We start from the raw sequence: 26,000 nt of genomic DNA, 5'->3' as shown, positions 1-26,000 counted from the left end.
TTACAATTTATATACTTTTTAACCTCAGATGCTCATCTTGCCTAGCTCTGCGTGAACTGTGTATTCCGGTTCATGACAGTTAGGGTATGTCGAAAAACTCCCATCTCATTTTCTTCTCCAACTTCAAAGTAGTCCTACATCGCTGTTTTACCTTTTTTTGTAAAGGGTGTTTGATCTTATTTGCAAGTTCACTTTGTAAACAATAAGATGGGAGTTTTTCAACATACGCTAACTATATTGAACCGGAATACACAGTTCACGCAGAGCTAGGCAAGATGAGCGTTTGAGATTAAAAAGTATATAAGTTGTAAATGTTTTTAGAAAATAACCGATCGTTTCACTAGATAAGACCCTTCTACCTTGGCTGGGATCATTTAGAGCTCATTGAAGCTGCATTTAAACCTCATTTTGGAAGTTCAAACTCGGAGGCACCATAGAAGTCCACTATATGGAGAGAAATCCTGAAATGTTTTCCTCAAAAAACATCATTTCTTTCCAACTGAAGAAAAAAAAGACATGAACATCTTGGATGACAAGGGGGTGAGTACTATTATTTGTAAATTTTTGTTCTGAAAGTGAACTACTCCTTCAAGAGTGTATCAGCTGGTCACAATTGGCCTCCAAAACATGCCAACTCATAAGTTTCACCACTGCTATCTCCCACCCTTTCAACCCTTCACATTCCCCAACATGAGCAAAGGGAGGCTTGTTAGCGCAGTATGCCATACTGGAGCTGTGAATGCCTGCGTACCACCCAGATCCACTGCCCTGCGGATAGTTACTGTTGGAGGCTGACCAGTATGTCTGCTTGGGCTGAAGACATCCTGTCATTAGCCTCTTGCGCTGTGCCAAGGTAAAGTAGTTTGGGAAGTGGGCGCAGGCCAAGACTTAATGTTAGGGTGTCTTGAGAGATAAGTGTGCAAGTATACACACTCATGCCCCATGGTCTCTCCAGGGCTGTTACTGCAAGAATGCATATGTGGGCCTGGTTAAATTATTTAACATTTTGACACTTTATTTTGATTCCGTCTGGGGTTGAAGCGAGCATAAGCGAGGGAGCGTGGCATGTAGTTTGAGCATGTGTATGTGTGAAGGAAGTTAATGACTATGACATGCTGTCTAAACACATTTAGCCAGGGTTTCATCAGCTGAAACTATCTTCTGCGCCTGATATGGTGTCTCACGACCATGTGTCTCACACCTCTTGAACAAAACAGGTCCTGTGTCTGTGGATTCCCTGAAACTGCTTTGAGAAAAGATATGCAGTAAACCACACATTTGGACTTTCCGTAGGTTGTTTCCCTGTACTTCCTGCTGTGGCTTCAAATTTATAGGGCTCACTGTTCTACTGTGTGCATTTAGCAGCTCGCTGTGAGTTATTGGACTCTTGCAGAGCCTCCTGGTTCTCCGCCTGAAACCTAAACTTTGTTTCCCGCTGATGGGCGCTGATAACGTCTATAAAGTCTGTCCTGAACTTCGTCTCCTATTAATTCATTGTGAGTTTGAAAATGATCAGGACTGTTGCAAACACCTTAGCCTTGTCCCACTGTAATTTTAATCCGTGACGTTTTTGTTTAGTATTACAGATCTGAAAGTTCATATCACAAGCCAGAATGGTTGATTAATGTTCCCTTGCTATGTTTGTTTATCTAAGGTGACTGAAAATTTGTTTTAGTTTTTGAGTGTTTGCACCAGCTTGGCTCTAATAAACGCAAATGCTATTGTTTGACATCTGGCCGAGTCTCAAAGTCCTCACGACCTGTTTGGAGATAAAAGCCTCCGTGTCCGGTCTGCTTGGCGGTTTTCCATAAAAATTCCCAATCCAGCATAAACAACGACATTCTTAACTTTATGTGGTTTCTGCACAGGAGAACTGGAGATGAACCTTGATACGGTTGTCCATCATTTTTTTTTATTGTGTCCCATTTGGATGGAATTCGCAATCCTGAGAAATAAATATTTATGATTGTTTCTTGCTGAAGGAGTTGCTGGCGGCTATGAGCCAGGTCGTTTTTCACTCTCTGAGAGGATGTTTGGCAAATCTAAAGCCTGACTAGGCATCCGAAATTTTCGTATGCGTTGTTTCGTATTGTCATCCTAAAAATTTGTCACGCACAGAAACCTTGCACACTGAATTCGATGCGTATGAATTAATCTGTTGTAAAAAAATTCGCAAAACAATAGACAAATTTTGTGTAGATGTCACAGTTACATCACGTGCAACTGTGTGCGTATAGTGATTGCAGAAAAACACTGGTAACAAGTGAAGGTAAATGGGTAAAATCTATAGAATAAGAGAAAAAAATATTTTGTGCCTATTGATCATTTTTATAGAAAACTGTCATCAAAGTATGTCCATTTAAACGTCTGCGTTTAGCTTCAAATGGTGTCTATGGATGAAAACGGCTATGATTACTCTATTTTTAAAGCATAAATTTGATTTAAAACAATAGGTCTACATAATATTCACATATGCTGTTCAGCATGAAATATTATTTAAACCTATTACTGTTAACATTTTATCTCACAATTCAGACTTTTTTTTCTTTTAGTTAAGGTTTATATCTCCTAATTCTGACTTTATAACTGGATTTAACTCAAAAATAGCGAGTTTTCTGCCACCAGGTAGGCTTCGGCAATAAAAAGAAACATCATTGCTGTTTCGGATCTGTAAGACTACACCACTATCTAATGTCAATTTCGTTAAATAACAGTGATTATAGCTGGGTGACAAGCTCTTGTAATAAGCGGAAAACATTTTTAAAAAATGACATCTAATTAGGGTTGCAAAAAGGTGGAAAATTTCCAGTAAATTTCAGAAACATTCCAGAAATTTTGGAAACTTTCCAGGATTTTTTTTTTAATCTTCCAGGGATTTTTGTAAAGTTTCGAAATATTTTGTACCATATCCATGATCTAATTCACTAGCCGTAAAGGCTATCTCTCCCGGGTTTTTTCTGCAACCATGATGCACGCACATCCCGAATGTTCACAAACCTCTGTTGTCTTTTCTCTTCTTGAAAAAAAAAAGGAAATATAGGATCCATCCAATCCCAAGATAGCATTGAGAAGAGGGCGAGTTCAACCTCCTTATCAACAGTGTTAATTTCTTTGATGAATAATTTTTTTCAACATAAAAATGTACATAATTTCATGTTACATGAAAAAAATGTTTCAAAACTTAATTTGTCTTTTTTTATTTTTAAATATCTCAATAATATAGTGGACCTCATATGAAGATATTATCTTATCATGAGATTGTGATATCGTTACAACCCTAATGGAGACGCATATTAAAAAGAAGACCACAAATTTTCATGAACTTAATGTGCAAGGACCTATACAATTCTTTGTACTAAGAGACAAAGTGGATCAACTTGTCAGATCCCATTCTGTATTTTGGTTGTACAGTGTCAAAACAACTCTCTAAAGGCTTGCTATGGATGTGAAAAATGCAATAAATTGCACCTGATCCGTTTTTTTTTTTAATGTCGGATGAAAGTTTTGGAGGCAGTGTGTAAACGTGGTTGACACAACATGGGGTATTAATTTTTTTAACATGCAAAATTCATGGATGAAATTTTTGTACTCAAGTCCTTGGGAATTTGCTGTACATTTGTGACATTTGAACAGGAAACCTGGACTAACTGGCAAATGTTTGGGATTGGAAGCAGTCATGTGGATGAAAAACAGTCCTTAACATTTCCTTATCTTCTGCTTCTAGTGACCTGTAAGGTCTGGTTAACCAAACAAGGCCCTCGTACAAGCAAATCAACAACTGGAAGAAGCCGAAATGCTTTTGTCAAAGCACCGTTTTCTTTTACAACTTGTGGATTGCTGTTTTAAACCTGCGGTTGTTGTTCAAATTAATTGTTTGCACTCAATGACCTATTGTTCAAATGTCAAAACAGTTTCACCTTAGATAACTGCCGTTGTATAATGTCAAACATAAAAATTTGGTTTTGCAGTTTTGTGACATTGTACATTTGCCGTTGCTGGTGCCTGGAATGAGACTTTTGCCGCCTAAACAAGCATGGGACGGCATGTTTTGCAGTCACCATTTTTTCCAAACAAGGTCACATCAACACTACAAATACCTCTGAGATTCAGTCATGGGTGAGCAAGGTAAGCGACCAGCTTTGAACGCTTTCTCCTTTTGTTTGTAGAACATTCCAGGCTATATAGTGGAGTATTTTGGTAATCTTTTCAACAAGGGAAATGCCTGCCTTTATTTGTTAACACTGATATGTGCTAAAGGCTGCTTTGCATTCCCATGTTTTCCTTTAGCGATTCAGGATTATGAGCAGCTTGAAAGTTTGAAAACTGACTCAAGTAACAGGTACAGAGTCTGTGGGAGGGCTCCCTTAGATGTCAGGTCTTGTTAATGCACCGCTCAACATTCAAAGCATGATGTGCTACATCCAATTAACTGTCGGACCAAATCAGCACACATAATCGAAGAGCTGGAATGCAATGAGACCAAGACTCCCAGTACTGGCCCTCTGAGCGGTCACCCTTCTCCTCAGATTACATTTCGCTCCGTCTTACTTAGCTGTCTGGTCTTTCCAAGCACTACACAGACTGACTCACTTTCAGTTCAGAATGTATGCTCTTCCTTGTTTATGATGCATGAGGCATTGCCATTTCCACAATCATTTCCGTCACGTGCCTTCGTAATGATGCATATATGATGATAGCGGCACCTTTTGCGTTTGGGTTCCTCTCTTAGGAACACAATGGTGGTCACGGTGTGTGCACATGCATTAGCTAGCCGTTTGATTGTGACAGCTGTGCGTTCATCACTCTTCCTCACTGGCGTAGACAGTGTGTAGGTATATGAACTCTATAAATAGCCCCTTTCCAAGCTTGTGTGTTTAGCTCTTTTTGTTTGCTTGAGAAATATCTCAGTGCTTTGTCAGCATCGCAGTGACGCATTGCTGCACATTGAGTCGTCACTGATTAACGTGCACCAGCCACCACATAGAGAATGAACTACGTGACCTACACTGTTGCTCCCTCTTATCAAGCATATTTGTCTGTGTTCAACAGCTTCTTAGTTCAATATTTGAAGCCTTTAGTGTTAGTGGGCAGAGTTCAAAAGAGGAATATGTTGTATAACCTGTACTGAGATAGGCCACCACGTGTTGGGGAAGCTACTGCGAAGTTCTAGCTTCCCAAACAGCTCATAATTAGATGGAAATTAGACTACAGTCAAACTGGCATTTTAACATGTATTAACATGTAACTGAGCACAAATACAGATGAGTGACACTACATTTTGGTGGTTGCTTGGTTTCTTTTTCTCCAGCTTTGCACTGGTTTGTCCTGCATATACACAAATGTCATTGGACTGAAGTACTGCTCCTAATGCATATTAATCATCAAATATAGATTTGTTGAGACTTGTTGTGGATAGAAGAGACTAATTATGCAATGTGAGTTCTTTATATCACCCACACAAACGTTTCGTTAATAGTGTCAGCATTTTTGTATTCAGACCTTTTCATGTCAGGCCTAGTTGGAATATATATAGTGCACTTTATAGATTAACCAGTATAAATTTGTCAACCAGTAGAGATTTGTAGTGGTTACACGCTCTTGTGACGTTGCTGTGCAACACGGTGACGAAAACTTATCGCTTGCATGCGTTTTTAAGCACTGCAGTTTAAAAATGCATGATTTTAAGAGTCGAAGTTTGCTTTTTAAACCTTGAATGTTGAATACACACTTGTATGTGTCAAAATGCCTGTCTTTTGCAAGTAGCCTCATAAACACAGTAATTTAAGTCTTAAATGAAAGCAAATAGCTGAGAAAGAAAACAAATGTGTAACAGTATATTGGATCTAGGCAGCTCTTAAAGTGATAGCAGTCTAATATTCCTGCTGTCTGACAGTCATGTTTACTCAAACAACAAAAGAGAAAACCTCTCAATGCTCTTCAATAAATCACTTTGTAACTTTAAGAAGAAATGTATATTTAGTTTGCACAGTAAAGAATATGCCATTGTTTTTATACATTTGATTACTTTATACAACATATAGCATTTCTAATTTATTTGTTCTACTGTATTTTTATTGTCCTATTGCTTATATTATTCTTTTTTTTATTTGCTGACTGTTTACTTGTCTTCAGTGAGCTTGAGTTTTTTTTTCTTTAATTTAGTGACACTGGTGACAAGAATTATGAAATTTCTGTGGTATCCAAAATTTTGATATCATAAAAAACGTATTTAAAGCAAAAATATGTATTGTTTCCGTGAAATAAAATGACTCATGTTTGCGATATAAGATTTTGGTCATTTCGCTCATCCCTACACACAAAGTATATTATATAATATATAAGGTATAATATTTTAGTTTTACTGTATTTTTGATTCAATAAAAGCAGCATTGGTGTGCACAAAAGGCTTTGCTTCAAAACCAAGCTCACATTTTTGATTGGTAGTTAATTTTTGTTATGGGTTGCTAGAATTAATTTTTTACAGATCAGTTTACACTACAGTAAAACAAAAAATTATTCAGACACCAATTATAATTTGATTTTTTTTTTTACTAATAGCTATGGGTGCAGAACACTATAGTTCATTTATGTAAGTGAGGATAGCAAAATAAAGTAAACTGTGACATATTATACCCCCAAATTCTTCATACAGTGGACTACCAGTAAAATTGCTAAACATTTGGGACCAAAAATTTGATTTGACAGTTTGACTTGACCATGTTTTGTTACATACCTTTCTATCAAAGTTATCTGACCTTATCAAGAAGAATTTGTTCGGACACTGCTTGATTCTTGAATAAACTCTAATAATGTTGAACAAACTCTAATAATGTAATTAACAAAATAAGTTTTGAAAGTGAATAAATTTTGGTTTGACTGTAATTGATTTGTGATTATCAAGATGAATTTGTTCTGACACAGTTTAACTCGAGTTCTTGTCATATTTTATTACTATTTTCTAAACTACTGAGAGTAAACAATGTAAGAAATGTTGAAGGTGTCTGAACAAATGGTTTGGTTTGACTGTAAATAAAACTAAAAAGAATCAGAATTTTCTTCTTTTTACATTCAAATGAAGCTCTTTGCTTTAGTTAATTGAAGGTGCCATTGATACATAAGTAAGAAGATATGGAGAATGCATTTGATTACAGTGTAACCAAAAAACAGTGACATAGTGTTTTGTCACACTACACAGCAATTCTTTGAAAAAGATATTTGTTTCTGGAAATAGCTGAGCTGATGTCAGGCGGCTAAAAAAATAGGTAGCGTAGCTGATATAGCAACTAACACTTTCACTTCGTCAATCCATACTCAACAGGGAGCACAAACAGCAGTGGCCAGTGGCCAATATGATATATTTATTTATTTATTTATTTTTTTAAATGTGTATTGCACAAAGAATTGCAGAACACTTGGAGAGAGATGCCAGTGTGTTTTTAATGATATCGGCTGACACTTTGTCACACAGTGATTATTTGCACGGCTGCCTGTTAGCTTTGATTGTGTGCGAGCAGAAACAATGATTATAAAACGGAGTGGATTTGGCCAGTAGTTTGTGAACATTCCTTTCAGCAGGGCGCTTGGTATGAGTCAGTTGTAAAACCAGGCCACTCTGCGTGATTAGGCATTAGCCTGTCTGCTTACATTCACCATTGCACAACAAGACAAACCAGCTCTCTTTTTGCTTCTATTTTTCTTTTCTTACTATCAGCTTTTGATCTGTTCCCCCTCCATCTCTCATCTCTCACTGTGTCTGTTTTCTCTTTCTGTCATGCGGCGTAAAGCGTGCTGATCAGTTGGTATTTTAGGATCTCAAATCAGTTTCACCTGATACGAGATACTTGTTTATTATAGGAGCAAAGAGCAGAAAACCAGAAAACAATGTATAGTTCAGAGGTTATTACAGTAGCTCTTATCTCCACTGTTGTTTTTAGTGTTCATTCAGTATTCTTGTTTAGGCAATTAACCTTATGAGTTTAACTTTGGTATGTAACTCGTCTCGTCACTCACCATTTGTTTATTTGCAGATAAATAAATTATAGCTAAATTATGTCCAATGAGTAACGTGTTGTTTTAACAGTGATATCATTTTAAACCAATATTTGTAAAGCGATTGTTCACACAAGAATGAAAATTCTGTCATTAATTTCTCACCCTCATGTCGTTCCAAACGCATAAGATCTTCGTTCTTCTTTACAACATAAATTAACATTTTTTTTTTGAAATCCCAGAGCTTTCTTACCCTGCATAGACCTCAACACAACTAACACATCCAAGATCCAGAAAGGCCGTAAGGACTTTATTAAAATAGTCCATGTGACATCAGTTGTTCAACCTTAAATGTTATGAAGCTACGAGAATGCTTTTTGTCCACAAAGAAAACAAAAATAAGGACTTTATTCAACAATTTCTTCTCTTCCGTCTTCTCCTCTTCCCTTTAAGTGTTCTTTAATTCAATTTTTAATTGTTGTATTTCTGGCACAATGATGGAGTAATATCTAAACAATTACAAGGCTATGATAAAATTAATAATATTAAATTAAGCACACTTAAAGGAGTTCACTTTCAGAACAAAAAATTACAGATAATGTGTGCACCACCTTGTCATCCAAGATGTTCATGTCTTTCTTTCTTCAGTCGTAAAGAAATTGTTTTTTTGAGGAAAACATTTCAGAATTTTTCTCCATATAGTGGACTTCTATGGTGCCCCATGTTTGAACTTCCAAAATGCAGATTAAATGCATCTTCAAACGATCCAAATTTTTAAATTACAATTTATATACTTTTTAACCTCAAGCACTTGTCTTGCTCGGGGGCACCATAGAAGTCCACTATATGGAGAAAAATCCTGAAATGTTTTCCTCAAAAAACATAATTTCTTTACAGCTGAAGAAAGAAAGACATGAACATCTTGGATGACAAGGGGGTGAGTACATTATCTGTAAATGTTTGTTCTGGAAGTGAACTTCTCCTTTAGGAATGAATGGTTTTCATGTAAAAATTAAAATGTAATTCAATAATTTGCACTGCAGATACCAATGTTTCCTGTTGAAAAGTTCTATTTTTGCTGAAAGGTTCTATTTTTTAGATTAAATAGTAAATGTGTATTGATCAATAAATAATCTAGCTTTTGGTTGCTGTATGATAAAAGAGAATGAAAAATGGAAGTACTTTCATTGAAAGAGGATCCTGAATCATTTCTAGAGAGCAGACAATCATAGAGACTTTGATGTTGACTCTTTTGATGTTGACTCTTTTGAATCAAACAAGCACTCACAAAACACTAGTAACGCCCTAGAAATCAGCCAAAACACTATAGCAACTCCATAGCAACACACTAAAATCCACTCACTGTCTCCTTCCATCCAGCCCCATAGCACAGTGGTGGCAAGTTCTGCAAAGACAAGCTCTGCTTTCATATTTTTGACAGTACACCCAAGGCTTTGTCATATTTATGAGTTCTCCGGTATGCCGCCTTGTGCCACATCTCCATGGTTACACCTCAGACTTTGATCTCAAATAAATGTTTGCGTTGTTGCCAAGCTATGACACCGCATGCCAGTGGGGCATTAAAATAAAACACACAATTTGTCCTCTTCTTCTTGTTTTGAGTCACGTTATTGAGGCCTTGACGAATTTAGAAATGTGCAGAACAATCGAGAAACACGACCTTTCATCACTCTATGCATTCCTAAGCTTGATTAAGGATTTAAGTTGACTTTTCTTCATTAAAGTCGCATTTGTGTCTCGACTCTGCTTGTTAACTGTTCTGATTTGTTTGACCAAAGGCCTTAAAGAATGTGAATCATTTCTAAGGTCCAAACGCATACCTCAGTGTTTGAGGAAGCCAAATACAATCCCCAGGGATCTGCTTTGAGGAAGAGTAACTGTGGACACATCAAAAGACAAACGAAGAGCAGAGATGCTTTGGAATGTAACTGGCAAACACAAAACATCAAATGAAAACGTGCCACCAAAAGCCCATGGACACAAGAGCTTAATCGAGAATTACCTTATGCCACAGGGTTTTCCTTTGAAGGATATACCTCTAGTTTTCTTGGAAGGAATTTTGCATTACAGCGGAAGCAGTCCTATCCGGCGGGTTGACCTTCTCACAACACTGCCCCAATCTCACGCTGTCTTTATGTGCTATCAGAAATGTCTTTCCACTTTGTTGTTGGAAAGAATAGGAGTCGTAGAGGACAAACGAAAGCTTATTTTTGCCTACTTCTTGGTAAAATCTTAATAAAACCAAAAAGTATGGTAGCTATTTAGTCATTATCCAATGAATTTTGAATAAAATGTTGCGTCCCATGCTAGAAATGTAGCCATGTAGCAGTTGTGTGCGGTGGTGTTTTGAAATGAGGAGGCAAAGTCCTCAGTGTTTTTTTTTTTTTTTTTTTTTTAAATCAAATGTAAATTAATGTCCCCTTCACATTTTCTGGGTAAACATTTACTTACACTATCAGAAAAATGCAATATTCTAAGTCAAGTATGAGTCTCATCAAGTTAGTGTTTTTAAGCATTTTACATTTATTCCAAGTAGTAACAATTTGAACAATATAATTAATTTGTGAACTTTTTTTAATTTGTGTCCAGCTATTCTATTCTTTTTAATTGGTAATAGAACCATCAGTCATCAAAGCTCAGTAAATATTGGTCACAGACACAGATTTACTTTAAATTTCACCAAGCTGATTACTTGCTAAATACTCCCATAGATCATGTTTTCAGGCCATTTTAAGTCTTATTTTGACTTAACAACGTGGTTATATCTAAGTGTGTGAGTTGGTTGGTCCAGCTTTTGACACCATTATATTGTTCATTCAGACTGATTTGCAAACGCAGAACGTGCACAAACAAGAGGGGCAGGATTTATTACATGAACCAATCACAGCCAAGCATAACCAGATATCATATCACGATGGAGGCTTTGCCTCCTCTCTTGTTACTTTTCCCCATTTATTTTACAATTACCTCCCATCAAACCCACCCCATGCTTTAGGGGGTCTGTTAAAACACAGTGGGCTAGGGGGAGGCGAGACGCGAGAGAGACACCAGCTCCTGCTGTAAGTTTTAGAAAAAGGGATTTATACACTTAATGTTATGATTTATAATGTTGGCATTGTGGTATTTTTGTACTATGAATATTTTAAGGAGGCACTGCCTCACTTGCCTCCTTGAAGGAAATGCCCCTTTTATCTATGCTGTGGAAAATATATAAAATATGCATCAAATGGTTACTCTAATATGTAAATATTCATGACTGTAACAACAAGAGAAAGCAATGTAGATTGAAACATGAAATTTCAGGAATCAAAAGGATCTCTGTTTTCCAGTGGTACATATAACTTGAGAGGCTTTTCTATACGACTAAGAAACTAATATGACTTGGCGATCTCTCGACCCATTCATTTGAATTGTCCTTCAGTGCAAGTTTCTGTGCTGGTGGTGTTCACCTGTATCAGCCCTCACCGCGTGATTGGGCAAATGCTTAAATATGCCTTTCACCTTGACAGGCCCAAGGCCTTGTTTTCGTGCCTTTGTACGGGCCATTCCTGTTAACCTCTAGACCACAAATGACGTAAGAGGTTAGGGGGTCAACTCCCTAGTCAACACCTGCTAATCTATAGACCTTCCAGAAGCTTGAGTCAGAAGAGACTCCAAAGATAACAAAGAGGAGTAGGGTCATTGTTCCCAACCATTGGTTTTTTCCTTTGTTGCAGGGGACACGTTTAGGGTGATGTGGCAGCTCTTCATCATTGCCTGGAATAGAAGTCATTACGTTTTACGCTGCAGATTAAATATGGTGCTTTAGCAATGGCATGTTATCAGCCAAACATCAAGTTTCCTCAGGTGCAGGAATGCTTATAATGTTCACACACCCAGGGTTGAACCCTTTATAAGCGACATAAGGGACAGGTAACTTTGTGCTTAAAGGATTGTGTTGATAGTACGATGAAGTCCTACCATGGGCTATACATTAATGGCAAAGCATCATCAAAATGAATTCTTGGACAATATTAAAGTCCACATGACATCAAAAAGGGCCATTTTTACTTCTGTGTGCTTTTCCTTGGACATGATTCCAAAGACAAAAAAGCTTATCTATATAGATTTTAAATGAAAGATTACAAAAATGCTCAACCTCTAAAATTATAACCACATGGTGCAGTTCTGCTGTAAGACGTCTCTTTTTCATGTTCTAATTAGTCTAAGCAATGCCTTACATCTTTATCTCTCTAAAAGTTGTCATGTTAAGGAAGTACAATGTGTCGTAAATGCCTTATCAAGTTGTTCTATTCTAAAACCATTTTAAAGTGACATGCGATCGTCTGTGAGCGATGCAACAGCTCGCTTGCAGTTCTTGCTCCATTGAGCTGTAGAATTTAGTATGAACAGTCTAATCCTGCTTGCTACAGACCCACACTCACTGAACTCGCCCAAACTCTAGCTTGTGAGGGTTTACTCAGGGTATTTCAGTAAAATCCTGTAGAATGGCCTGATAACAGTCCCTGAAAAATCATGCCAACTAAATTCCAACTGTTCTGTTGCAGGCAATAGGCTTGGTCTGTTTGATTGAGGGTTAGGCTATTTTGTGAAGTATTGTCCTTTAATTTTTTTTAAACCATAATGACAGTTTTTTTGTATATTTAAGACCTGCTGTTTCCTTTTATTCAAATGAACCAGCATAGATTGGAATCACAAGGTCAGACTTGAAGTGAGTGATCAGCCTTTGATTGGTATTTTGCTCTGATGATTGACAGGGTTGTTATTCCAGATGGGTTGCTGTTGCCCAGAGAGAGAGAGAGAAAGTAAAGTAAAGGATTGACATTAAGATTAAAGTTTAGGAATTCCCCCTTTTCCTCCCATTTAATTTCCTTTCCTACTGTAACTCGAACCTCCCTTTAAACTTCACTTTAAACCTATTGATCTTTGTCTGATAGTTTCATCTTGGATAATACACCTTCAGTTGTTTAGTTTCCAGCTTTTATTCACAGTTGATTGGTTTTCCTAGCTCATTTATTTTTCTGTCAAGTATTCTGTAAGCTGAGAGTCAAGCCCTAAGTGATGCATAACCAGGGTTTCCGCGGGGTCTTAAAAAGTCTTAAAAAGTCTAAAATTTAAAAATCTAAATTTTAGGCCTTAAAAAGTCTTAAATTCGCTGTTCTAGGTCTTAAATAATTTCACACAGGTCTTATTTTTCCGATGTCCATGTAACGCTACCTCTAAAGCTCATTTAAATTCTCTTTTTGTTGTTTCCGTGGTGTTGTAGTTCTTTATTTCACTATTCCAAATATAATTTGCTGTATTTAAACTACAAATGAGACCAACATGCAATAGCCAATCAGCTTTCTGTTATTGGCGCGAGTCTCTCTCGGATTGTACCGCAGAAGTAAAATGGATTTAGCTTTGGGGAAGTGCAAGTTTAGCAATACTTAGCTTGAAAAAACTGAATATAGGGCTTGGCTAAGGCCAGTTGCTAACACCTGTAGATTTTTTTCTCCCTCTGTGGATGTTACTGCGTCTTCAGACAGAATCGCAGTAGCAGAATACAGGTCAAACTACCTTTTTCTGTATATAATGTTCTCAATAATAATAATAAATATAGGTCGAGCTAGCTGACCGCCAGCCTTGGAGATACTTTAAAAAAAAAATTTTTTTCCTTGCCGGACCGAACAAACCGCCTGATTAAAACTGAAGTGACAAAAACAACTAACGTTAGCGAAGCATCGAAAGGCAAGAAAGATTCATATTTTAATACATTCAACGTAAACAGAAATTGATAATGGATAGTGTATTTCTGGTCTATTTGTGACATACTTTAAAACTAATGAATGTAACAGCACTCTAAAGAAACACACTGAGGTAAAAATTTAAAATGTATAGTTTATTTATAACATGATATAGTTCAGTAATATACCAAGTGAGCTTTTTGCTGAATATTCTCACAATTACAAATGTTACATTAATTTTAGCTCAATAAACAAGTAGTTAGTCAAGTAGTTACTTACATATTAGACAAAATATTTTCACTGTTTTGTTCTGTTTCACCAATGAAAATAGTTCCAAACAAGGATCGCAGCAGAAGCATTCTCCTAGCAACGTTCTGCTATGATTCAGCGTTTTGCTCAAATCAGTTGAAATAACTCGCTCATGAAGTGACTTACCGCCACCTGCTGGTAATTTAGTGTGTTTAAAAGTATGCCTCCACACCCAACATTTCTAATTTATATATTTATAAATCAATAAATGTATTTAAAACATTAATCTCACTTTTAATTTTGCAGTGTAAATTGTGTAATCTCACTGCTAACAGCCATTTAGAATTTATTGATAAATTCATAAAATAAATTTCAAAGGTAATGCATACATTTCAAAAGTAAAAAAAAATGAAGGTAAATCAAATATGCAGATTTAAGATGTAAAAGCTAATAGAGCACTGATGAAAATATTGCTTCAGAATTTTTTTTTTACATCAGATATTTCTAGTGGTACTTTTATGGGGATATTTTGTGTGGAATAGTATCTGCTGATATGAAAAGTTCACTGTATATCGTAGTAATAAATTAAATTTATGACAGCCATGAAATTGTGTTTACTTTTTACATTAAACACATTAAATATTACATGTATGCATGTAATATAATATCTGTTTCATTACAGGTTTAGGTCTTAAATTTCATATAAGGTGGTATTAAAAAGGTCTTAAAAAGTCTTAAATTTCACTTGTTCATATCTGCAGAAACCCTGATAACCATCACACAGTCTTGTTTTCACTGGATATTCATCTTGGATTTTCATCATGTCCGTATTGATCCTTAAAGGCAGTCTTCTTTGAGCTTTTCATTTTTCTCCCCGTCCTCCCTTCCTCGACCGCTTTCTGATTCTGCGGATGGAAATTGGGCTTGTTTAACCTTCAGGCAAACTGTTTATTCCTGTCTGCTCATGCTCATCCTAAATAACCAATTTTATTTTTCTTAATTTTTCAAAGTCAAACAAGTTAGTGTAGGCCTTTGTGGCTCAAAAAGTTAGCACAAAATGGAAATTCACCCTGTATATTTTCAAAATGCATGTTAATGATCTCTTTGTGAATGATGCATTTATGCAAATGTTGAATTTTGTGATGTATGCCAGTCTTCTCCAATCATAGTTTACATAAAGGGATAGTTTGCTTAATAATGAAAATTCTAACTGCGTCCCAAATGATGCACTACACACTATGCACTTATACACTATGTACTTATGCACTATGCACTCATCCATGTAGTGTATGAATTATATAAAGTTATTTTGTCATTCATAAACAGAGTTTGATACCCCCACTCCCTTCGATACTAAAACTGTGAGAGTTGAAAGCATGAAGTGTTCAACATTCCACACTTCGTTTTTTAGGTTATTTAAGTGCGTCATCCTGGTATTTAAAGTGCACTTTTAATTCTTTGGAATTTTTAGTGTGAACACACTACTTGCACTATTTATACTACAAACCATTATAGAATAGGGCATAAGTACGCAATTTGGGATGCACCTTCTGTCAGTAATTACTCATCCTCATGTTCCAAACCCGTAAGACTTTCGTTCATCTTTGGAACACAAATTAAGATATTTCTGATGAAATCCAAGAGCTTCCTGACTCTGCATAAACAACAACGCAACTGACATGTTCAAGGCCCAGAAAGGTTGTAAAGACATCGTTAAAATACTCAAACGACTCGAGGGTGAGTTATTAATGACAGAATTGTCATTTTGAGATGAATTATCCCTTTAATATGTAGTTTCACCCTTTTAGCTTTGCAGCATGCTAACGCCAGAGTCTATTGAAATAAGTTGAGCCACGTCATCTCTGTCACTGTAATGTAGAGTGTTCTAAATTCGTCAATTATAAGGTTTCAAGCTAGTTAGAGAAGGCAGCTGCCTGGATGCAGTAGGCAATTCACTATGTTTTGGATCAGAGAAATAAACTGCACTGTCTAGTAAACACAGACTGACTATGTGGTTTATGTCTAAATGAGAGAGGAGGACAGAGAATGAGAGATAAACATTTATCCCCTCAACTGGGATAGAGCCAATGATGGCTAGAGCACCAGACTTAGGTTATGCAACAGACAGCAGTGATGATATTACATTTAATACTTCTGTGTCAGATGCTAGCCAGATGACCTTATATACTTCCTCTAATGAAGTTATTGATCTTAATTTGCGTCTGCTAATGGAACAATTCAATATTTTATTACTGGAAAGATGACTATAGCCTATTTATATTACCAGTCTCTGTTTATTAGAATAGCAGTGACTAACGTCAAAAGCTAATACCTTTGTTTTAGCATTCTTCTAGCTATTGCTAACAATCTGACTGGATGATAATTATGTGTCTTGCATGTGATTCACTCATAATCATATGTTTTGACTGTTTTCTGTCATCTTTTTTAGCGTTTGGTAAGCTGGTTGGCCAGTGATAGCGAGGAAGTATGTTCTTAACGCTAATATATCCAGTGGGCGTTAATTATCACGCCAACCAAAGGAAGACCAGCTGCGTTTTTGTTAGACACACATTAAGAAGCGTTTTGTATTTTGGGTAAACTTCTCAAATCCCAACCATGAGACCGCAGTTTGGCTTTACCTCAGGCGTGACCATGGTGACGTTACTGTAGAGGTGCTTGCTGTTCACCTCTCCCAGCGTTCTGATTGGATGAGGTAGGTAATACCCAGACACGGTTTGAAGGTGACTCATGCTTCTGTGTCTGTTAATGTTGGAGCACAATGGGCTCCATACACAGTGGCCCCCGGTGGGGAGGGCCAAGCATGCTCCAACGGTCCCAGCCCAAACCACTGATTAACACCGGCCTGAATCTGAGAAAGTACATGGAATGCTCTTTGGCTTGCTTGGTATGCAGGTGTATTGTCCCACTTCTTTCCCTGTACATTGATGCTAGCTCTAGAAACAGACTTGGAAAGTACTACATTGTCCTCTTTTTGCATAATGAGTTGCTGTTCTTTTCAGCAAGATGAATATCTAAAATGAGAGCTTTGAGTGTAGCACAACCTGTTTGCCACAAGCTAGATTTCTTAGAGGAAAAACACTTTTACAAAGATCTCTCTTCACACATGGTCCACCAGGATCCTACACCATGTTTAACTAGTTGACCAGAGGACTTTAACCACTGGCTACTTTTAATGCAGTAGTAGAAAACTGAAAAGAACAAGTTCTAAATTGCTTCAGAAACTGCACTTTTTTGTTTTTTTTTAAAGTCATGTAGACGCTTTAGTCCGACTGAAATTTTCTTGAATTGAAATTGATTGGATTGAAAATTAGGGCTAGGTAAAAAATACTGATTTCTCAAATTGATTCTGATTTTTACTTTTCCAAGAATCGGTTAGTCTAGCCTGTTTTCAGTTAATGAACGAAATATTGTAGCGCACATCCCATCCAATAAATCACAATAAGCTTTGTGCTTTGTTACTTTTGATATGAAACAAAGTCTCAGATTTCAAATTCTGTCTATTTTATTACAGTATTTAAACAATAAATGTCGTTTTGGTGCTGTTTAATGTGGAGTGATTGATTGCTGTAGCACCTCAGTTCAAGAGAAGCGGCAGCGGGAAGGGCACGTTAACGGATCGTCTCCTTTGCGTTAACCAGTTTCAGCACGAAATAAACATTAGTGAACATCTGAAGGTATGAAAAAGAAAAAGTACAACTAAATGAAATGCCTATCCTGTTTCATGCTAAGTGTTTCAACTGCAGAAAGATGTAAGTATAGCAGCTTGTAAACAATGTAAACAATCACATTTACCTCAGAAAAAAACATTCAATGACAAAAAGTTATTTGTCAGCTGGAAAAAAACTCTTGAGAGGAGTGCTTTGCTAAATATATGGCACCAAATGACATATTCATTATAATTTTAAGGTTCTTTAATGTTTATGTTTGAATAAATCCGTTAAGTTTTTATGACAGCCACCTTTTAAATGTTTATGCTTCAAAAAATGATTTGAAAAGAAATGTAATTATGTAATTGTAACTTTATTATTATAAAAACTTAATTGAGTATGATTTAAGCATTTGTATATAAATCAGGTCATTTTAACCTTCAATTTTACAGTAATGTAGTACCAACTGATGAAAATTTGGCATGTACTGTACCTGATATATATTCAAAATAATCAACATTGAATCGAACTAGAAATCAAATCGAATTGCAAGATTATAAATTAGAATCAAATCTAATCTAAATCTAAATTTGTCAAAACCAACCTTTTTGAAAAAACATGGCACTGTTTAATACCTGGGTTAATAATTAATTTGATAAAATGTTGAAAACACATTGTCCTGTTGTGTTCTATTTGGCATACTATACTTTTTTTGTTCATTTGTTGGAAATGTCAGACAGCTGTTATAGATTGGTTGGTTGTAAATTATTCCATTTAAAAAAAAAAACATGAAAAACTGTCTTTTCAAAAATGTCAATTTGACCAAAAAACATCTTAGGTAATCTTATGACATATTGAACGTCTGTCCTTCACAGACTTGTTTTTATAAATTAAAAATGATGTCTACTGTGATTTGTTGTCAACTATAGAAACACAGCCTCTGTGTGTAAAGAATCCAAGCCCAGCCTCTGTGTTTTTAGCGCTGAGTAAGGAAAGCTAGTAAAAATTCTTTGGCTAATGATGAGTCTGCTTTATGCCTGGAGCAAAGTTAAGTTCCCATCACACCCCACTCCCAGTGTGTCTCTCTCTATTGCTCATACTCTCTCTCTTCACTCTCTGTTGACACCCCTCGCTCTCCCTCCTACTTTCTCTCTCTCTTGTAATTACTGTTTAAGCATTGACCTGCATGTTGGAAGTTGCCCTTAATTTTCTGTTTTCGTAGCATGCCTGTGCATGCGTTCTGCGTAAGTTGGCAAAGTGGAAACACGAATGTCTCAAGCAAGCTAACATTACTCTGGAGTCACATTTAAATTTGTAGTCCTAGTAAAGACGACTCCACTCCCTGCGGAGAGCTTAAAGAAATGCTTTCCAAATGGGATGTAAGCATTGTGTTTTCATAATTAGTGGTGTTTGCAAAGGCAATATGATGATTATTATTGCTCATACTTAATGTTAAGGATTTAAACAAACCTTGAACCCTAAGTACTAGGCTTAAGCATTGTTTATACTGGACCTAAATAAAAAAAAAAATCAAAAGGCTTGTTGATGCAAGCAGTATTACTACTTTTATAAGCAATAAGATGCTAATTTGTGGGTGGATGATTAAATGGATGAAAGTCCCGTAGACTTATACATAGACAATTTAAATACCACATGTTTAACTTTTTTCCTTTTTAATCTTGATTTGATTTTTCCTTCAGACATCAGAGTGATGTTTGATATGTGGGTGGCCATATAGACAAGGTCATGGTTGTGTAAATATTAATGCTTCTTATTTTCAGGAGTATGCATTCAATTTGCTAGCATTATGTTTGTTAACCCATAGCGTTCTAATCTTATCTTAATTAAATCAGCAGTCTGCATACATTGCCTCAGTCATGATAATATTATGAACCAGGCGGCTACACTTGTATCTTGATGAGTTGCCCCTCTCACTAAAACTTTAACTCAGTCTGCTTGCCTACTTTCTCCTGCTCACTTTCCCTCAAGTGCATCTATGACAAAAATACCCAGATTGCTTTCCCATTAAATGTTAATGTTGTTATCGTTCAGCTGTAACTTGTAGAGTGGCGGCGTAACATGATACAGTGTGCTTTGTGGAACAGTGTTTCCTTTTGCCTCAGTTCATATGCTGAAGTGCTCATTAGTGCTATTTTCGGAAATGAACCTGCGGACAATAAATAGTTTTATGCTGTTATACAGAGCATTCAGCCAAAAATGAAACAAACCTATATGACTTCCTTTCATCTGTGGAACATAAAAGTCTATACACTCTTAGGAAAAAAAGGTACAACGCTATCACTGGGGTGTGTATGTACAAAAGCTAAAAGGTACATTAGGTTTATCTCTAAATGTGTTTGTGTTCCACAGATGAAAGTCACACAGGTTTGGAACGACATGGTGAGTGAATGATGACAGAATTAGTATTTTTTAAACTAACTATCCTTCTAAAAAAAGGCTGTTTTGTAATAGGTCATAGAAGTACATTGTCCTAGTTTTCGGTTACCCCACAACCCTGGTCCTCTACTGGTTTTCTTCATTCAATGTTAAACTCCTATTATTAGTAGCTAAGTCAGAGCTGACCCAGAAGTAGCTCTGCCAAACCCACCGGATCCCACATTTTATAGCTTTCATCCATGTTCTCTGGAGCAGAACATCTCCTTCAGAACTGTCAGAATATTTCCCCTAACCTCTAAATGGAGGTCTAACTCCCCAAGGTTCAACTTCTCAATCCATTATGCTGGATGAGCTGTATCCGGGTGGCAGGCTGCGGACGTGGGAATGCCAACAGCCATCCTGCAGTAGCTCCTAGTTATTGTTTCAGAAAGCTGGGTTCCCGTGGCCTAAGGGGGAATTGGCGAACCACACTGGTGGTTTTCTCATGAAAAACAAACATTACTTGGCCCAAAGGCATTTGGTCTTTTTTCTCTATTTTTCTGTCTGTCTCTGTTTTTCCTTCTCGTTTTTGGAACTCTGGCATTTTTATTGCACATTAATGATTTTTGATTCTTTATTGAAGCTTTAGGCATCTTGTTGTCAGGGTGTGACATTTATAACTGCAAAGGATGACCAGTTCTACTATGGCAGTCTGAGAAATATGTACCACCATGTACATTTCTTGACATATTCGAAGTGAAATAATTTTTTTTTATTGTCATATTAAGAGAACGTACATGCATTATTTTGCCTTTTTAAGAAAGCTTTTTATGTATTCTTTTTGCGGCATAGTTTCCACGCAAAGGATGTGCGGACCTCATCAAGTGATCTAGCACCACCAATGGACATGGTCAACACGGAAAAACACAATATTCTCCATTCAGAACAATTCAGAAACATAAATAAGCGCATATGTGACCCTGGACCACAAAATCTTAAAAGGGTAGTTCACTTTCAGGACAAAAATTTACAGATAATGTACTCACTCCCTTGTCATCCAAGATGTTCATGTCTTTCTTTCTTCAGTCTTAAGGAAATTGTGTTTTTTGAGTAAAACATTTCAGGATTTCTCTCCATATAATGGACTTCTATGGTGCCCCCGAGTTTGAACTTCTAAAATGCAGCTTGAAAGGGCTCTAAACGATCACAGCTGAGGAAAAAAAGGTCTTATCTAGCAAAATGATGGGTTATTTTCTAAAAAAAATTACAATTAATTTATTTTTTAGCCTCAAATGCTCGTCTTGTCTAGCTCAGCAAATTGAGCGTTTGAGATTAAAAAGTGTATAAGTTGTAAATGTTTTTAGAAAATAATCGTTTCGCTAGATAAGACCCTTCTTCCTTGCCTGGGATCATTTAGAGCCCTTTGAAGCTGCATTTAAGCTGCATTTTGGAAGTTCAAACTCGGGGGCACCATAGAAGTCCATTATATGGAGAGAAATCCTGAAATATTTTCCTCAAAAAAACACCATTTCTTTACAACTGAAGAAAGAAAGACATGAAAATCTTGCATGACAAGGGGGTGAGTACATTATCTGTAAATGTTTGTTCTGAAAGTGAACTACTCCTTTAAGTATTCTTAAGTAGCATGGGGGTATTTGTAGCAATAGGCAAAAATAGTCAATACTAGTCAAAATTATCGATTTTTCTTTATGCCAAAAATCATTAGGATATTAAGCAAAGATCATGTTCCATCAAGACAAATTTCCTACTGTAAATATATCAAAACTTAATTTTTGCACCCTCAGATTCTAGATATTCAAATAGTTGTACAAACAGGAGGAAAAAATACACAAACAAGAAAAATAAATTTTCGATCATTTCGATTATAGTGAACGTGCATACAACAGTTAGCGGAAGAAAGAGATTATAGTTTATAAAGTTTTAAATATGGATATTTTTCTCACACAAACTCATCGATTCACTTGAGAAGCCTGTATTAACCCTCCAGAGCTGGGTGGAGTACTTTTTATGAGGGATGGATGCAGTTTATTGGATTTCAAAATTTCAACAGCCATTCACTGCCATTATAAAGCTTAAAAGAGCCAGGACATTTTTTTTTATATAACTCCAGTTGCATTTGTCTGAAAGAAGAAAGTCATATACACAGAGAATGGCTTGAGGGTAAATAATTCATGGGGAAATTTCTCTTTTTTTGTGATCTCTTTAATAGTATCACAAATAACCAAAACATTTTAGTTGCACTTTATTTTAAGGTGTCCTTGTTACAGTGTAATTATACATTTAAGTACTAAGTAATTTTAATGAACAGTATGTACTTACCGTAGGGTTAGGTTTTGGTTCGTGTGCAATTATACATAATTGACTCTTATTAGTATAGTAAGTGCATGTATAACAAGGTCAACATTTCTTATATTGTTTCAGGAATTTATGAGATAAGACATTTCCATGTCATAACATCACAAACAGTCCATTGACGCTCAACCTTGCTATTTTAAAACTTGTGCTGGTGCCACAGAAAGGTTAAGGGTCTCAGTAATGCTGATGAGCTAGTACAGCTGCTAATTTACAGTGTGTGTGTGTGTCAGCAGGTCTGATGGGTTTATGAGGAAATCTCTCCAGTCCACTCTAATAGGCCACTGCCAGACTCTAGATAGAGATCAGCATTCCACTCCATTATTTATATGCAAATGAGGATTGACGTCACCAGCCGACTGCCTTTGTGAATGTTCTTGTGTGATTTAAAAAATGATAAATGTGTAAGAGTGGTTGTATTAGACAGTCAACGCATCTGTTGGTTTTGTGGGCATGTTTCGGTTGTTATTGTTAGGCCTTCTTGCTGTCTGTACTGTTCTTTTATGCTGCGGGAGAGCAGTGCTGTGGAATGCATTAATCACTGATGTCTAATTCTCTCTCTCTCTCTCTCTCTCTCTCTCTCTCTCTCTCTCTCTCTCTCTCATTCAATGCAATTCAATATGTGCTTTATTGGCATGACAATTGTTACAGAGTATTGCCAAAGCAGAGTGTTTACATTGAATGTAAAACAGATATGTATGCAACAGAAACATGCATGTATATACATTATAAAAAAAAAAAAAAGGCAGGACAAGTAATTAACATTTTAGAATTCTATGAACAATTTAAAATTCAATGTGGTGTCTCTCTCTCTCTCTCTCTCTCTCTCTCTCTCTCTCTCTCTCTCTCTCTCTCTCTCTCTCTCTCTCTCTCTCTCTCTCTGTCTCTGACTCTCTTGTCTCTCTGTCTAAAGCAATGTGCTCCAACCTGACCTGGACTATTTACTGTAGGCTATTTGACTGCCGGTAGAGAGTGAGGGTTTGTGTGGAAAGTGTCGCCCTGCTCTGTTGGTGTTAAACATAAATACACAGTCACATGAAGAGAGGAACATTGTGACACTCTTTGATCTTGGTACATCTCCAAGCCAAACTAAGGCTGTTATTCATATTGGATTACACCCTAATCAAGATGGGCGTTCCACTTTTTAACACACGCACTTGAGGAAATTGCACCTGAATTACACAGACTTTTTTGGTAGTTTTTAAATAGGGACGCTAATGATTAATCAGTGTTTAATTGTTGTCAGTAATTTTGATGCTTAAGCTTTTTGTTTGATTAGTCAGTTTAAGAAGTATCGGCACACTCAATACAATATTATACAATCACACAAGCTGTGGCGACATGGGATCACCCTTAATTTAGTTTTTTGGCTTTGCGTATTTAGGTGTTTGAACATTTCTTTATAATTAACAGTTGCATTGATTGCAGACACACTGCTAGTGTTGTAAAATAAATGGCAAGCACTGCGATTTTTACTTTATTCTCCTTGTATCATCGCAACTGACAGTCATGTCGGTGCTCGGCGGGAGAACATGTAGGTACAATGACTTCTCTTTGTGATTGTGTGTACAGTAAGTACACATTAAATTCATTAGACATGACTGTAAATACATTTTCACTACCAGTCAAAAGTTTTTGAACACTAAGATTTGGCTTTGTTTTGTTTTTTTATTAAGAATTCTCTTCTGCTCACCAAGCCTGCATTTATTTCCAAAGTACAGCAAAAACTGTCACATTTTCAAAACTAAAATTATAGAAATTATAAAAATTAAGAATTTTATTTAGCAAGGATGCTTTAAAGGTCCCATATCGTACACATTTCTGAAGGTTTATTTTATTTGTTGATGTCCTTAAGAATATATATTTGCGGTATAAGTGCCAAAGTCCATCTCAATATATTTTTACAGCTCCTTTTTTAGGAGCTCTGTCAGAAACAGGTCGATTTTGGCCCATCTAATTAATATTCATGAGCCTCTCTTCTGATTGGCCTGTTGTTTTCTGAGTGACGCACAACCAGGCCAATCACAGGTAACTACGGTCATGTATGCTGTAAGCGTAAGCGAGCTCAGAGCAATAGAGAGAGCTGATACTCAACAGGATATTTTAGAATGATCATTAATGTTTTTTCTTTTACAAACACCGAATGCAGTAGGCTACATAACTGTTGCTTTAGTAAAGCCCCTTTCACAATGCGCGCTGATTCTGGAAAATTACGGGAACTGTGTGAACCAAAGCCAGAACCTAAAGGCAGTGTTGTAGTAATGATGCACGTTATCAAGCGACTCTTCACAACGAAAAATAACGTTACGTGCAAAGTGGAATGAAGCAGCGATCATCAGGCAGAGCCAGCTCCTCACTATCAGCGCTGAAGCAAAGTTTGTTCAGGTTAGTTTCAGTTTAGTGAAACGTACGCGTTGCATTACATCTCACATCCAAACGTCACATGTCTTTATGGTTTGTGTGTAAAGCACGCACAGATTCCGGAAAACAACTGTGAATGAACCAAATTAAACAATTCCGGAACAAATCGTGGGACACATTATGCGTGTATTTACCGGAATGGCTGTGTGAAAGAGGCTGAAGTTGACGTGCCGCTGGTCTCTTATATTCACGTTGTTCTGAAGCCTGTGTAATGATCATAGCTTGACATCTATCGACTGAACGGGGTTTTCTCAACTTGTTTTCCTGTTGTTGTTGCTCAATGGAATGGATGCGTTGTTGTCTGGGGGTTTGACAAAAGGAGGGTGGGACGTTGGTTTGTGACTGAAGGCGGTGACTTGAGTCGATCGGACGTCACATCGTTACGGAAGTCACAGCTGCTCGTGAAAATGAACAGCTACTTTAAGCAGGCTGTGTGCAGTTTACTGTGGATTGACTGTTTTGAAACTCATATGGTAGTTAGATAGCCCCTAGACCGTAGTTATCATGAAAAAAGCCAGGAAATTTTGATTTTGACGATATGGGACCTTTAAAGTAATAGTACAGACATTAATAATGTTACAAAAGATTTCATTTCATTTCAGAAACCGGAAAAAAATCTACTCAGCTGTTTTCAACATAATAATAATAATAAAAATAATGCATTTTAGAGCAGCAAATCAGAATATTAGAATGATTTTCTGAAGGATCATGTGACTGAAGTATTGATGCTAAAAATTCAGCTTTGAAATCACAGAAATAAATTAAATTTTACAGTATATTCAAATAGAAAAAAGTTATTTTAAATAGTAAAAATATTAAAGTTTTTACTGCTTTGCTTTGAATCAAATAAATGTAGGCCTGGTGAGTAGAAGAGAATTCTTAAAAGAAAAAACATTAAAAATCTTACTGTTCAAAAACTTTTGACTGGTAGTGTTGAAAATAAATTAAAATAGGAAACTGTTTTAAATGGTAAAAATTCATTAATTCTGTCATTTGTTTATTTAATAATAAATGCTTCCTTGGTAAGCTAGAGACTTTATACAAAAGCATTTTGCAAAATCCCGCTTTTAAATGGTTGTGTGTGTGTGTATATATGTGTGTGTGTGTGTGTGTGTGTGTGTGTGTGTGTGTGTATGTGTGTGTATATATATATATATATATATATATATATATATAT

General features: G+C 36.4%; 1 protein-coding gene across 1 annotated transcript in view; it reads left to right on the top strand.

The window, feature by feature from the left end:
- Window positions 1-719: 719 nt before the first annotated feature.
- LOC141332837 (protein phosphatase 1 regulatory subunit 12A-like) overlaps window positions 720-26,000 on the top strand; it is a 52,707-nt gene continuing 27,426 nt past the window's right edge. Inside the window, exon 1 of the mRNA XM_073837794.1 lies at window positions 720-853. Within this exon, the coding sequence (XP_073693895.1) occupies window positions 720-853 (134 nt within the window). The remainder of the gene's footprint in view (window positions 854-26,000) is intronic.

The sequence above is a fragment of the Garra rufa genome, chromosome 4 (genome assembly GCF_049309525.1).
Source record: "Garra rufa chromosome 4, GarRuf1.0, whole genome shotgun sequence".
Taxonomy (NCBI): Eukaryota; Metazoa; Chordata; class Actinopteri; order Cypriniformes; family Cyprinidae; genus Garra; species Garra rufa.
The sequence above is the reverse complement of the archived record's forward strand: the minus strand, read 5'-3'. Positions and strand labels throughout refer to the sequence as shown.